Source organism: Chiloscyllium punctatum, chromosome 25 (genome assembly GCF_047496795.1).
Source record: "Chiloscyllium punctatum isolate Juve2018m chromosome 25, sChiPun1.3, whole genome shotgun sequence".
NCBI classification, from domain to species: Eukaryota; Metazoa; Chordata; class Chondrichthyes; order Orectolobiformes; family Hemiscylliidae; genus Chiloscyllium; species Chiloscyllium punctatum.
Genome location: NC_092763.1, coordinates 56,551,136 through 56,566,345, shown reverse-complemented (window position 1 = coordinate 56,566,345; position 15,210 = coordinate 56,551,136). Strand labels below are relative to the sequence as shown.

Here is a 15,210-nt window from a genome sequence, read left to right as displayed (position 1 = left end):
GTTAAGGTCACTTGACATATGTGGTGGGCTTTATGTCTGTCTTAGTATTTATTCCAGATAGTTTGAAATTGCTTTCAGAGGCGATCAGGAGATAAAAGCTTTGCTCAGAAAAGGTCCACTGGGATAGTTTTTTGTCAAATTGCATTGCAAAATGCATACTGCATGCTTGGTATTGAAGAAATGTTTCCATCAGCAACAAGTAAGACTAACCTACTCAGTCTCATCTGTTTCAACAAAAGATTCAAAACTCAAAGAGGAAAGTTCTGCCCTCAATCCTTGTCAATGTACCATCTTTACAGCACCTGTAAATCACAGCAAAATACAATGTTTCCAAAGAATAATAGTACTTTATGAGCAACTGCTGTCCTGTTTATCCAGAAAATTGCAACAGTTGTATTCCATGGAAAATGTGAAGGAAGCACATGACAATGGTTAAATTAGCTTTCCTTACCAAATCTAATATCTTAACTCATACGCCTCATTAATAAGGTTTCAAATGCACGTCAACCCTGGACCCATTCTTCTCAGAATTATGGAATTTACCCTATTATGTTGCTTTCTAATGGGACTGAATCCCTAGTTGTCATTTATTTTTGTAGACCATGTTATTCTCCATCGCCCATCTCAGCCTTCCCACTGAATAAAAACATCTTTCCTCCCCATTCATCACTAACTTTCTTGAACAAGAATGTGAGATATTTCAGGATTCTGCATCTCCTACACATCTAGATAGTGTATTCTGTGATCAGTATACCATACATCATGGTTGATATATGAATTATCTCCCCAAAAGATAGTGAACCTGAAGAAAGACAGTTAGTCCAACAAGCTCAATACTTAGGAATATTTCTGTCATTTCTGGTTTTAGTACTCACTACCTTTCCTAAAAGTCAAGAATGTACATTGAACACTTTTTACATCTGTAGCAAAGATGTCAAGCTTAAATTTAACTTTCACCATTACAAATTTGTGTTCCCTAGTGTTTGTGTTGCAATTTATATTTCATATATGTACTTACTACCTTATGTATCAATATAAAATCACATTTGAATTCCCAGTCTATTTTCTTTCTGTCAGAAAGATAATGCATCTTAAGTTAAAGATGAAATTCTACTCACTATTAACTGTTGGAGTGTTCAGTTTAACGGTTTCTTTTCAACAATCATTTGTCATTGTCACATTCATTTAATGTAATATTAATTATGTTAATTCAATGAGCAGAACTGATTTAAAATAAGAAACTTTAAAACTTTGTCATAATTTTCCAGTTAGAATAAATCTGAGGCACATACATATCTGATTGCATGGTTGCACTGCATCATGGGTAGCTATGTGCCAAAATGGAGGAAGCTCAATCCCATAATCCATTGCAATATTAGTATGGTCATTGAGATGATGGAATCATAATGTTATAATGTTTTCTATAAAGTTAATGCAATGGCTGTATGATTGTTTTATACTAATTAGCATTTTCCCCATTTCCAGAGAGCTGACATTGCTGTTGCACCACTCACTATAACTTTGGTCCGAGAAGAAGTTATTGACTTTTCCAAACCTTTCATGAGTCTTGGTATTTCAATAATGATAAAGAAGCCCCAAAAGTCCAAGCCAGGAGTGTTCTCTTTCCTGGATCCTTTGGCCTATGAGATTTGGATGTGCATAGTCTTCGCCTACATTGGAGTCAGCGTAGTGCTTTTCCTGGTCAGCAGATTCAGTCCTTATGAATGGCATATGGAAGAAAATGAAGAAGGACGTGACCCCCAAAATACTGAGCCACCTAATGAGTTTGGGATATTTAATAGTCTCTGGTTTTCTCTGGGTGCCTTTATGCAGCAAGGATGCGATATTTCACCAAGGTTTGTCATTATCACATTACCTTTGTGCATTTTATGGTCAAAAACTGATGCCATGGTGCATATACGTTACTTTTATTCCATCTTTATTTTCAATTTTCTTCCCCAACAAATATTATTTTAATATCCACATCAGCACGGTAAGGTCCACCCAGCCAATCATCACTCTGCCACACTGCTGAAATGCCTAAGTGGCTTATTCTCAGTGTCATTCACACAGCTATCTGAATAACTTATATACACCATGCCGAGACCGTAAAATGCATAAGGTCTGTCTGTCTCCAGCACCCTTGGAGGGCTACCGTGTTTTTGCTGCATATCGCATTTTACGGTCAACAGTTCGGTGTATATAACAGAATCACGCTACATTTTGTAAGCGCCTCCATTTTGAATGGAAATCTTGAAAAAAAACGATGCAGCAGCACCATTAAGGAGCACCTCCAAGCCGGTCTTGGTTTCTTTTGAGTTTACATTAATTAACACATTTTTTTTCTAGCTTGCTTCCATCTTCCAACTAGCTGTCCCATTTTCTTCATTGCATATACAGGTTGCAGTATCCCATATTGTAGACCTTCATTGACAGTGTTTTAACAAAACCACTCCTATAAATTCTGAGTATATTTGGAGATCCTATATTTATTTCAAGATAATGGCAAAATTTAAGCAATTTGTTGTATTGGTCAACTATTTATAAATCATCAACGGCCTGATAATTTCTCCTTGATTCACCTATCTCTTGTTTTAGACAATTAAAGAGCATTCATTATTAAACAAATAATAACAAATTGTACAGCACTTAAGAAATGTGCAGGTGAAAAGACAAATAAACTAATCTAAGTAAAAAGTATCATTAAGAATGTGCCAAATGGGCACTTTGTTGGGTTTTCAACATCTATTTTTTTTCTAATGAGGAGCAAGTTAAAGGAACAAAGTCCATAAACAAAATAAAGGTCAGAGACAAAAAGGTTAATCAATGGAATTTATTGGTTTGTTTGTGCAAACGTTGGAGTTTGAATGCCTATCGATTCCACATAAAAGAGGAAGACTAAGGGAGAAGTAAGGAATTCCACAATGTTGAGATTCTGGCAAAAAGAATTCAGCATGTAGTATTACACTTGCACAGATATGAAAATTAGAATGTTTGTGTGCTGGTTTACACTGCAATTAGATATTTTTCATTCATGTTATTTCACTTGAGAAAAAAAGATTCAGTCAACCCCAATTACTTAAAACTATCTCAAATTAGAATGTTCACAATTCCCACCATTAATATTTCATCGATTGAATCAAACAGATGCTGAGTATTAGTATTATTATTTCATTTCTTATTAAGATGAGAAAATATTAAAAAGAAAAGCCAAAGGGCAAAATCTATCTTTGGGCTCGAGAAAACCTGAGCTGCAAATTTCAGCAATTTATAAACTGCACATCTGAGTCATATCTGGCTTCACATGCCATATATGATTTTCACATGGTTGAGTTAACTACAGTTTGCAAGCAGGTTATAAGGCCAGCCTCATTTATTCAACACTGTGTTCCAGCTACCAACAATATTTAAAGGCCTCTGAATCTCACCTTTACCACACAACTCATCCCAATGCCAAATGTTCCTGTTTCAGATCACCCATGCCACTGCTTTGCTGCTATGTATATCCATCATAGCCACTAACCTGGCATGTGCTGCGGTCAGTCTCAGATCCCATTTAAAATCAATGGTACAAAAATTTGCATTCCATGGGAAAGTGATAAACCTCACACCATAATAAAAGCCTATGTTTCATTGGTACTGAGAAAAAATGCAATGTCATATGAAAATATTTTAATACTTTATTCATATTGAGTTAGAGATGAAAGTTACAGGTGAAATTCATCTCAAAATAGATTAATCATAATCATCAGGCCATTGTCTGTCAATTAATGAAAAGGAGCAGGTGGTTAGAATTCTTTCAAGTGGAAATTTTTGTCAAATGTCAAAACAATGTGTATTTTAAGAGCCAAAGCCATAAAAATCACAGAGGGAATTATGGTAACACAGGGTGACAGAACATTTTACATCAATTTTCATTGCATAATAATGCTTTCCACATTTGTAAAGAACTCATAATGTATTTGAACAAATGCTTAAGGTTGATCAATGTCAGAGTTGACTCGCCTTTAAAGTACAAATCCCGATGATAAATCATGGCATTAAAAGTGCATCTACATTCAACTACACCATCTAACTGTGACATTTGAACTGTGAAAACACTTTACACTTATTTTTCAAAACACTTTGTACTCTTTAGTAGACTTTCTCATTTCTTCACAAACTTGCAAACATGATGTGTGTTTAATGGGCTACAGACTCAGATGAAAATATTATGTCGAGGAACTCTGATTTTCATCATCAATTTAAAATGGGGAACCTGACATCAGCTGATGTAGGTGTGTATTTTGCAGATTAGTTATTCTGAAAGCATCAAAATGCTGGCGAAAATTGGTGTTGACGCAGAAATGTAAAGTCAAACATCCTCCAAAAACTAGATGGAAACTGCCTCAGCACACAGATGAAAGTTTAGTCTAAATTGACCCAGCGAAGGTAGAATTTTGAGTATGACTTTTGTGACAGTGGTCACTTGATTTGGCAGAAGTTTGGTAAATGGGAATCCATGGTCTTCTCACCTCTAACCTAATAAAGTCAGAGCTTGGAAGGTTCATGGCTAACTCTTCCCAGTCCAAGGTTCATTGAGGCCATTAAGTGGTAATTAATTCCTATTTAAGAATGTCACTGCACTAACTCTGGTATTCATCCAGTGGGAAAACAAAAAAAGTTGCTGGGTTGCTTTGTGGGCATCTATGAGGGTGCCTCTTTCAAAAGCATCTATTTGCCACAGAGAAGGGGCAATATGCTGAGAGACAACACCTGCCCTTGAGCCTTCCCTCAACCCCACGTAGAATCCCTTAATGCTATAACTCACTTTTGTCCTGGATCCCTCAACAAACATGAACCTTGGGTGGGTACATTTGCAGAAGCTACCATCACTCCTGTTGCTGTTGCTCAGCAATACACTAAAGGGATTGGGGCAATATTTTTATTCACCACCCCATGAGTCCCTCTTCCTGGAGAGGTTCTATCACTGTCCACTTAGATGCCTGATTGGGACTTAATTCTGCAAGCCTATCCCAAATGAAACAATACAGGGCTCTACTTGAATGTCCAGCAGTCTGGACAAACCTGATATCTCCATTAAATACCATCTGTAGTTTGCATTGCCGTATGAGTGAAGTTATCTTGAAATTTGCCTAGGACCCCTAAAGATAATTTGCAAAAACTCACGTATTGATTTGGCTAAGTTCAGTTGTATTCCACCAATAATATATTTATGAGACATATGACACAAGAAGTTTTATTGTCTGTAGAATATTTCCTGCCCCAGCCCAGCCTTATCCTTGTTGAAAATTGGAAAAAAAGAAATCAGTAAAGGTGCTGCTGTTACTGTCCCATCAATGTAAATGTAGGCAAAGCTGAAAATGAATTGTCCATGATGAATTGAAGGCACACCACAAGCATCAATAAAGCTGCCATCAACCCATCTATCTAAGTCCACCTACAAACCCCACATATTTCGCCTTGACACTTGACCATCATTCAAAATGTTTTACCATAATGTGCATTGCTCTTCTTGAATAAAAGGAAAACATTTTTAAGAAGTGTAATAGCACATTGCAGGTACATGAACGTCTTAGTACTGTTTTTATAGCTTTCCAGAGAGCATCTTTTAACATATAGATTTGGAACCACGGGCCAATGAGATAACCAAATTAAATATTCTATTTGTGAGGATCCAGAGATGAGCTAAAGCTTTGAGGCAGGGAGAAACCATTAATGCTGGAGGAAATCATGGTCCAGATATCTTGATGGCCAAACAATGGTTACAGCAGTGAAGACAAGAGATGCACATTTAGATGTTGCAAAAATCCAAATGCTGCTGATTCTGAGGGAACCATCCAGGAAAATGGAAACTCTGATTGGAATTTTATTTTCCCTTGAATTTTCCAAAAAGGTCTTGTAAAATTGAAGAATACATAACATTGAAACCCACTTAAGCTTAATAGTTATTAAGTTTTATAATACTTATTAAGCTGGCCTCTTTGATTAACTGCTGAGCAACCCCTCAACTATATTGCCTGATCTTTGACTCCCTTGGATTTGCTGATCCAACACACTATGTGCCAGGACTTGCCCCTCAAACTACCATCATACATCAGGCAAACAAACCCCACATTCAGAACCTACCCCAGATCCATTCCCTCCGGACATGCCAAATCTGCCTTCAATCCTGATCAAAACCCATCCTGGCCTAAATCAGCCAGAGCTGGCAGCTCCACCTGACTTTACCTGATTTTATCACCCCTCTCCATCCAGAACATAATCTGCTACACCTCCAATCCCGTCATGAGATGTGACCTGACCCACCACCAGCCTCCCTGTGACCTGACTGAACTGCTTCAGAACATCAACAGCCCCACAAGCTGACTCAAGCAGCCCACTGATATCACCCAAACTGACAGCCTTGTCCAACTTGACCCCATTGAACAGAAGACAATCTTCTGCCTATTACCCACCAACACACCCAGTGCCCTTCCTGAACAAAACCCCCACCTACCTTCTGCACATTCACCTACTTGGCGCTCTCACCCACCTGACACAATTACCCTTCACTCATCCACCACGCCCCCGCCCCTGTACTTACATTATGTTTCTCCCCTTTTATGCTGGGCATTTACAAGTAAGAACAGGGTTGAAATCAACCTTAAAAAGGAATTTTTGTGTCTTATCTGATACAGTCATCATTTTCACTTCTGTTTTCAAGAGTTTAACAATAGGAGCAATAATCTTCCATTTTGCAAAGTGACTCTCTCTGTCTCTCCCATTGTTGGTGGTATGGACCATTCTAATATGTTCCAAACTGGTCACTTGATGCTTTCTAAACATTTGTTACATTCTAAAATAATTCCAAATAATACTATGCCCAGATTGAGAACCATCAAAACAATGAAAGTGGACAGTCTCCTGGCATATAGTAAAAGAGAATATGAAAATTATTACAATTCAGTGAAATGTGCTTTTATGGCTTTCATCTGTTTCTTAACAAAATTCCAAAGCTTTAAAAACTATTCTTAGGTTAGCATTGTTTGCTACTGTAATCTCGTTCACTTAAGGCACTTTTGAGATAAAGAACAGTGGCACATTTTGCAGCAGTGAAAGTCTTTTCAGATTTGCACTTACAACAAATTGGTGGGACACAAGAGGAAGCACTCCTTTAGCCTTTATTGTTACAGTTTTATTTTTGATCCTGATATTGACGACAAAGAAGATATGCTTTTAAACAATATCATCTCTCGCTTTGATAAAATTTAAATCATTCCCTGTATGGATACATTAAGCCATTCGTCGCAGATATAAAACTATGTGGCAGAATACAAGGAATAGGTTTAAAAGATGATTTATTTCTTTCGCAAATGCATATCCCAAAATCCTAGTGATAGCATCCTCATTTGCTAATGTGCAGCATTGTTTGTCGCTCTCCACAAGTGTGCAAGGTGGTTGTGCTGAGACTCAGCAATGGGTGCTTGGCTGTACAGGGGCTTCAGTTTGTCCAAAGCCTTTGTAGTGAGGCCCACTTACACCATGGTAGTTCAAAGCCTGTCATTGGACAGATGTGTTTGTCTCAAGGGACTTGCTTCTCGTTTCTTGATCCAAACGAAAATTGTTCATAGATTCTGTTCAGGCAAGCCAAGGGATAGTGACATTCAAGGTGGCCACTTTACATATCCATTTTCACATTTTTCAATTCAAAAAACACTTCAAGTTTTGTAACACATTTAGCAGATGTTCTGTCCTTGTGGTTGACTTGAAATGGATCTTTGTAAGCCTACAAAAAGGGATACTGCGATTTAATTATTTTTGTCTCTTTTCTGTCTGTTAGGGTTTGCCTTCCTTCTCTGGTCCTAATGTATTTGCATATTTTTACATATTACTAACAGAAAAATCACCAGCCCTCTCAACAACTTAACCTGACAATGGAATGCATCCTTTGATTCAAAAATATTGAATTAACCATCTCAAAATTTAATTCCGACTGCTCAAATAAAAACCTAAAACCCCACCTGAGATATTTCATACTAATAATGCTTGTTCCACAGAGGTTAAGCTGTTAAGGGTACAGTGTTCTGCGTGAGGTGTTGGGGTTTTGAAAATTTGAATGTTTTCTTGATACAGCTGATATCCCAAACCATTACATGTGCTGATAACATCTTTAAAACTCACTCGTTTGAGTCAATCAGCTGTGGACAATTCTATTTTAAAGTGACTGTGTACACATTCTTGGCGTCTGAGTGCAAAGGCTTTAATTGAAACTCACTCAGATTCAATCCAAACTACAACAGGCTTTTTTTAATGAACCAGTCTTCTCAAAGAGTCTTTATTTTAACTGAACAAATTGATTTTGAAGACTCCAGAGTAATTTGTTGGGGACATGTCAAACGAAAGGTGCTGCATATTTTTGCAAAGTGAGTATTATTGTCTTTTGAAAACATATGGTTGAGTAAAAATGATTTAGATATCACAAGTCAGGCATTGATCTAAAAATGAGCTTCATGTCAAGCAATGTCATATCTTCCACAGTCTTCCTTTCCCATTGTACATAAGACTCCCTCTGAAAGAACACATATCTCCTTTTATTCCACCCTTCATACATTTTGAATAGTAATGCTATCAATTGTATTTTCAATCCCTAATTTGTAAGTTTGAAGCAAGTGGATCAATAGAATGCTCAAAAATACAATTATTTTTCTGAATTACTTTACAAAACAACTAAGGTTTTGTTTTTACATATAGGATGTTTCAAATAACTGTTATCAACTGTGTTTTAAGGGATTGCTGCATATCTGGTTTATATCTATATGATAACTTGTTTTCTTATTTTGAAGATATTAGTTATTATTGTAGATTAACCATTTGAACAAACTGATCATCTCTAACTAATTTATATTCTTCTCTGGTTGAAAGTTGCTGATGTTTTGTGGAAAATTATTTATACACGACTTTTGATAAGTGTGCTTTAACTAAATTCAGATATTGGTACAATGTGCGTTATAATCAGATCAACATCTATTTAGCATTTGTTATTTCAATCGTTGCTTTCATTTGATTTGCCAAATGTTTCGTGAATTGTTCTATTGTCCAACACCATGTGCTTTAAGATATGCCTTTGCTGGAGTGATATTGTCTTTTGGACAGTATCTACACTGAACAATGAGGGAGAAACATGATCAGAAATGCTTGTAGAAAAGGATAAATTGACTCACTTTATGTGTCTTTGTCTCAGAAAACCAAAAACATTATTTGACCTAATTTTATTTTAAGAAGGGTTTCTATAACTGGCTACTACAAAAATTGGCAACAGTCTTGGTCTGGAATGAAAGATGATGTCTCTCCGTCCCATCAGCAAGCCTGGTGTGTATTATCTCAAGTATGGCAGCAGCTCAATATGATGCATGAAGCAACAGCTGCACAGGGTATAACAGAATAATTAAAAGCATAATTATTCTTATGGACCAGTGAAAGCCAGACATCATATTACAATAATATGCATTGTGTCAGTTAGACAGTAACAAAATCATGATGCCATCAGTGCTTTGCTTTTGCTTGTGTGACATTGATTTTGCGATGCAATTGATGGTTTAGTGATAATACATGTTATGAATGAAGGAATGTTTCTTATGACCCATCATCTTCCCTGATGCTGTGCCTATAGATTTTGAGAAAATTGTGCATATCTTTAAGGGTCTTAATTAACTGAATTTAGGGATCAAATCTTGACTGGTGAAAATATGTACCCTGCAAAACAACATAAGCACTTCAGATAGCAAAAAGCTCTGAACATAAAGCAGGATTTTAGGTATCACTAGGGTTCCAGCTCTTTTGGTGAAAACATCTTAGATCATCCCCCCTGTCCAGCACATTGCCATGCAGCAATTTAATATTTGGTGTCTTAAATGGGTGAGATGAGAACTCCACACCCTTGGAGGAATCCTGCCTCCAATCAAATGAGTTGGCGGGTGGTGAGGTTGGTGCTGTTTGGTCCTAGAGGCCTAGGAGCAGTGGCAACCCATCGAATTCTCTATTTACTATCAGCCTATTAAACAATGGAAGGGAGCTGGGATGCAAAGACTTTGTTCCAGTTGTACGTGTACTTTTCTTTTACCATGAACTAAAAGAAGGCAGTATAGACAACTATCATTCATAGCTAACTAAAAGACATAGCATTCTAAGGCTAATGAATCATGTTAATTTGTCATATGTAGGGCATTTTCATTTTCTTAGGAACCAGATAAGTATCTCATACAATATCAGAATACAGGGGCAGCAGGGTCAGGTATGGCAATGTCATTTATATGTGGGTGATATTGTGAAAGTGGTAATATCAGCAACTTCAGTAAAAGAAAATCAGGAAAGAATTAGAGAATGAATAGCCAAATCAATATTGCCTATTTTACATTATTAATCAATGTCAAATTACCCCCTGTTAAGATATTGCTAATTTTTCTCATTGATGTAACATTGCAAAGGCTATAGATCAAATTTTATATGAATGAAAGTTGGTGATAAATGTTATTTATGCCCAACACTCAAGTGAACATTGTGTCTACCAATACATTGTGATAATCCAACTAAATCGTTTTGCATACAAGACCATAAGACACAGGAGTAGAAGTAGACCATTGAGGCCATTGAGACTGCTCTGCCACTCAAATGAGATCATGGCTGATCTGATAATCCTCAAGTCCACTTTCTGATATCTCTCAGAATGTTTTTACAGAGACACACACACAGCTTTTCCAGAGTGCCAAACAAATGTTACCTCATGACCAAAGCACAAGTTGTCATGCAAAGTAGCAGGGGTGAATTTTCCTGGCTAATCTCTGATAGACAGGTACAGGATAACTCAAATATATTGACCCTAAAACTAGCCCAATAGGCCCGAGTTAAGTGTTCCAGGCCATTAATATGATCTGATCAGATTTCCTAGCAGGCTGTTACACTGAGCAACAGATGTGAAAAGAGGACCTTACAAGGCCTCTGTTTGTGGTCTTGGTTTCTTCTCATGGGCCATCTAATTGCCATTGAAGAACAGCAGAAAGCCTCCTGTCAAAAATATGATTGGACTCTGAAAACAGATAAGCCCATTAATAAGATCTTAGATTCATGGGAGATAGTGAGGACTGCAGATGCTGGAGATCAGAGTCAAAACGTGTGGTGCTGGAAAAGTACAGCTGGTCATAGGGACAGGTTCCTTTGCCTCCTTCCATGAGATGGCTCAGATGATGTGGTATGCAACACCTGGGACTGGTTGGAGTAACTTGAGTAAGCTTCCAGGAACTCCCTTTAATTCTGGAGGGATATATGGGTGCAGCCTTAAATTCCTTTAACAGCCAGTACTTTGTGCCACTTACATCAGACACAGAAGTACACAAATGTAGCAAGGCGCTACCACTTTTTCATAGTAATTCTCCTCATTTGTTAAAGGCTTCTCTAGCACCCAGTCTACATGCCAACTTTTTAACCATTTCCATCTTTTATTGGAGCAGGCAAGATGCATAAAGTTACTGCATTATAAATGAGGCATGCTGCACCGAATGCCAAAATAAATTGATCCCTGACACAAAATGCTTGTGGGAGTTTTAATTACTGTAAAATTAATGCTCTCCAAGAGGCTCCAAGGGATTCCTTATGCAAGATCAACATGTTAAGTATGTCCCAGACCTTGTTCACAATACATACACTTTCAATGGGCAACTTGTTTGTGTGGCTGGCTTATTGCTGATTCTCTGTCATTAAGGTTGAAGCTGCAGGTCTCCTGTCTCTAGCTCCCGAAGATCATATAGCACTGAAGAAGCCATTCAGACACCAGTGCCTATGGCTCACGGAGTTGCTGACACATCCATCAAAATGAGATACCTGTCTGCCCACACATTTATCAATTCCTTGAAACAGCATGATAGTCATTTTTCTTGAGTGGAGTAACTTATTTGTTTTGTAGTTGCAAATCAGGTGAAAGAATCTTTTAAAACTTCATTAAGGCTGAATTTCTGTTGAGTGTTCCCCTAATCAATGGCCATAACTTAAAGGAACTTCTAACAAATCCCTGACCAACATCTATGATTTATCTCATTTTCCTTCTGAGTGGTATGCTGGTGTGTAGATGGTATATTTGCTTTTGACTGCCCAAGTTGTTGAATTCTTAGTCTTTTTGATATAAGGAGTAAGTTGATTTCCCAATAAGAAGGAGTCATCCTTGGGTGTTAACATGTCTAACTTGGAAAGACTGTGAAGTTGATGAAAAACAATATCAAGTACAGATATAAAGGTGAATATTATGATAAGTAGAGTGCAGTAAATTATACAAGTTAAAAACAAGTTAACAAATATGTTCACCTATAAGGCATTAAATTGTAGTATAAATTATCAAGGAAAGTCAATGGAGGAGGTGTCTTAAATTGTTTCAAGAGGCAAGTGGATGCTTTTTCGGGACAGTTGATAGATAAATGCAGTTTAACAGTGAAAAGGGTTTATTCTGTAAATAATCTGGAAAAAGTAAATTTGTTTCCTTTTTATAAAGTATATATATATACTACTGTAATGCTGTATTGCATATTGTGTTATACATGGCTCAAACATTGGTGTGGGAGAAACAGGTTCGAATTTTTGGGGCATGGGCATCAGAACTGGGGAAAGAAGGAGTTTTTCTGATGGGACGGGCTCTACATAAACCATCCTGGGACCAGATTTCTGGCAATTCCAAATAAGGGGACAGCTATGAAAAGGGAAATGCAGTCAATGCAGGACTGAGGGCGTTGTACGTAGATGCGCGCAGAATACAAAACAAGGTAAGTGAGCTTGTAGCACAGATTATAATTAACAGATATGATGCTGTGGGTATCACAGAAACGTGGTTGCAAGAGGGTTGGGACTGGGAACTAAATATCCAAGGATACATATCCTATCAAAAGGACAGGTAAAAAGGCAAGGGGGCCAGTGTTGCTTGTTAGTAAGAAATGGAATTGGTATTCAGAATTGATACAGAGTCAGAAGGCATAAAATCTGTGTGAGTACAATTGAGGAAGCACAAAAGACAAAAGATCCTGATGGGAGTTACGTAAAGACCTGCAAGCAGTAGTCAGGATGTGGGGAAGAAAATAAATCTGGAGATAGAAAAGGCATGTAAGAGAGGCACGATTACAATAATCATGGGGGACTTCAACGTGCAGGTAGACTGGGAAAATTAGGTTGATAGCAGATCTCAAGAAAAGGAATTTACAGAATGTCTACATGATGGTTCTTTTGGAGCAGCTTGTGGCAGAGCCCACTAGGGCACAGGCAATCTGGATTTGGTGATGTGTAATGAGACAGACTTGATTAGGGAGCTTAAGGTGAAGGAACCCTTACAGGCCAGTGACTACAAATGCCTTGAAATAACAACGCCTCGAAAGCTAATTTAGATACATAGAGCAGCTTTCAGAATACACTGTATTCTGGCATCCACATAAAACTGGATGTAATAGAAAGTTATGATTCTTTGACATACAAACTCTAGAATCCATAGAAGAAGCCAAAACAGAGGTGTTTCATGATAAATGTTTGCTCTTTTCTGAACTATACTTTTCACACTGATTCATTGAAATGTTGATTAATATTATTATAGATTTCGGATAACTCTTCACTTTGTTTAAGACTAGCAGTAAACAGAATTTTTTGTGTAAATTAAGACTAATTTTAAGACTAATTATAAAATTAGATGAGAGATTATTTCCTTGGGTGTGTGTCTTGTGCTGAAGCCCAGAACAAAACACCAAGAAAAGAATCAAAGGTGCCCCCATGGGCTATAGAGTAAGAAAAACAGTTTATTAACCATTTTTGTTATATATATAAACTAACTCATTATCATTTCATCACATGCTTGCATTGAAAATTTTTCTCAAGGTATGCATTTACTTTATTTTTATCTATTCAGTCATCTCGTACATCTTTACACAATTGTTCTGTTATTTTTTAAATGCAAAATTAGCTCATTGCATTGACAAAAGTGTCATCATCCAGGCATTACTGTTTATTTCTCAGTAATGTCTACATTCTTTCATTTGAAGATTATCTGAATGCCAGAATATATTCAGTTAGCTCGTTCAGTGAGGCAACACTTCCCATCAAGAGTCTCATTATTGTTAGGGCAGAGCAAAGGCTTGTTTCATGATAAAATATATGTTATGGAAATCTAGCTTTTATTGCTTTGCTTGTTGGTATATAGACTTCCTAAATCTAGCTAAAATGTGTGGTAATGTACAAGGATTGCTAACCCATCTGGTTTAGAAGTAAACATTATTACTCAATCATATCTCTTTGAGCCACAGATTCAGCTCGACTTGAAAATCCCAAGTTTGTTCCCTATGGGCATTGATGAACATAATAGTAAAGGGCTATCTTACTGAATTAGTAAAGCAGAGGCTTGGAATAAAGATATAGCAACAGGGAACTGGGGAATTTGAATTCAGATCATTGAATAAATCTGGAGTAAAAAGTTATTATTGCTACTGGTGACACCAGATCAGCAACAATATATGCATCTCTTACCTTTGAAATGTTGTAACCAGCCCCTCAGTTATGTCAAACCCTCTACCTAATCAGAATAAAGTCAGACTGACCACTTGACATCAATCTATGGACCAGATAGTACAAAGATACATGCAGCTGTATCAACTCGCACTCACTTAACAGCTGGGAGCATAAACTAAAATAGGCAGAGCTTCCCCACAAAATGGTCAAGGGAAAGTATGACATTATCATACTTATTGGATCAGCCCATTCAGGCAATAGCCCCAACACCTTCCCTGAAGAACCATCAGGAGCTATTAGGGTCACAGCGGTATGCCGCAAGGAGGAACTAATCATGGGAATCATCAACATTAACTCAGAGCCCCATGAATTATCATGGCATTAGACCTAACATTGGCAAGAAAGCTACTTTGTTGCAGCTGGTGAGTCAAGTCCTGATTAGATTCGCTACAGTGTGGAAACAGGCCCTTCAGCCTAATAAGTCCACACCCACTCTCCAATGAGCAACCCACTCCTCTACATTTACCCCTGACTAATAAACCTAACACTACAGGCAATTTAGCATGGCCCAATCACCTAACCTGCAAATCTTTGAACTGTGGGAGAAAACCAGAGCACCCAGAGGAAACCCACGCAGACACGGGGAGAATGTGCAAACTCCACACAGATAGTTGCTTGAGGTGGGAATTGAACCCGGGTCCCTGT

At 37.5% G+C, this 15,210-nt stretch overlaps 1 protein-coding gene across 6 annotated transcripts in view; it reads left to right on the top strand.

Annotated features, from left to right (window-relative positions):
* gria3b (glutamate receptor, ionotropic, AMPA 3b) overlaps positions 1 to 15,210 on the top strand; it is a 351,500-nt gene that overhangs the window by 258,055 nt on the left and 78,235 nt on the right. For all 6 annotated transcript variants that reach the window (XR_011964134.1, XM_072595311.1, XM_072595312.1 and 3 more), the window contains exon 11: positions 1,486 to 1,856. Coding sequence is in view for 5 of the 6 variants with exons in the window: in XM_072595311.1 (XP_072451412.1) it covers positions 1,486 to 1,856 (371 nt within the window). In the remaining variant the exon portion in view is untranslated. The remainder of the gene's footprint in view (positions 1 to 1,485; positions 1,857 to 15,210) is intronic.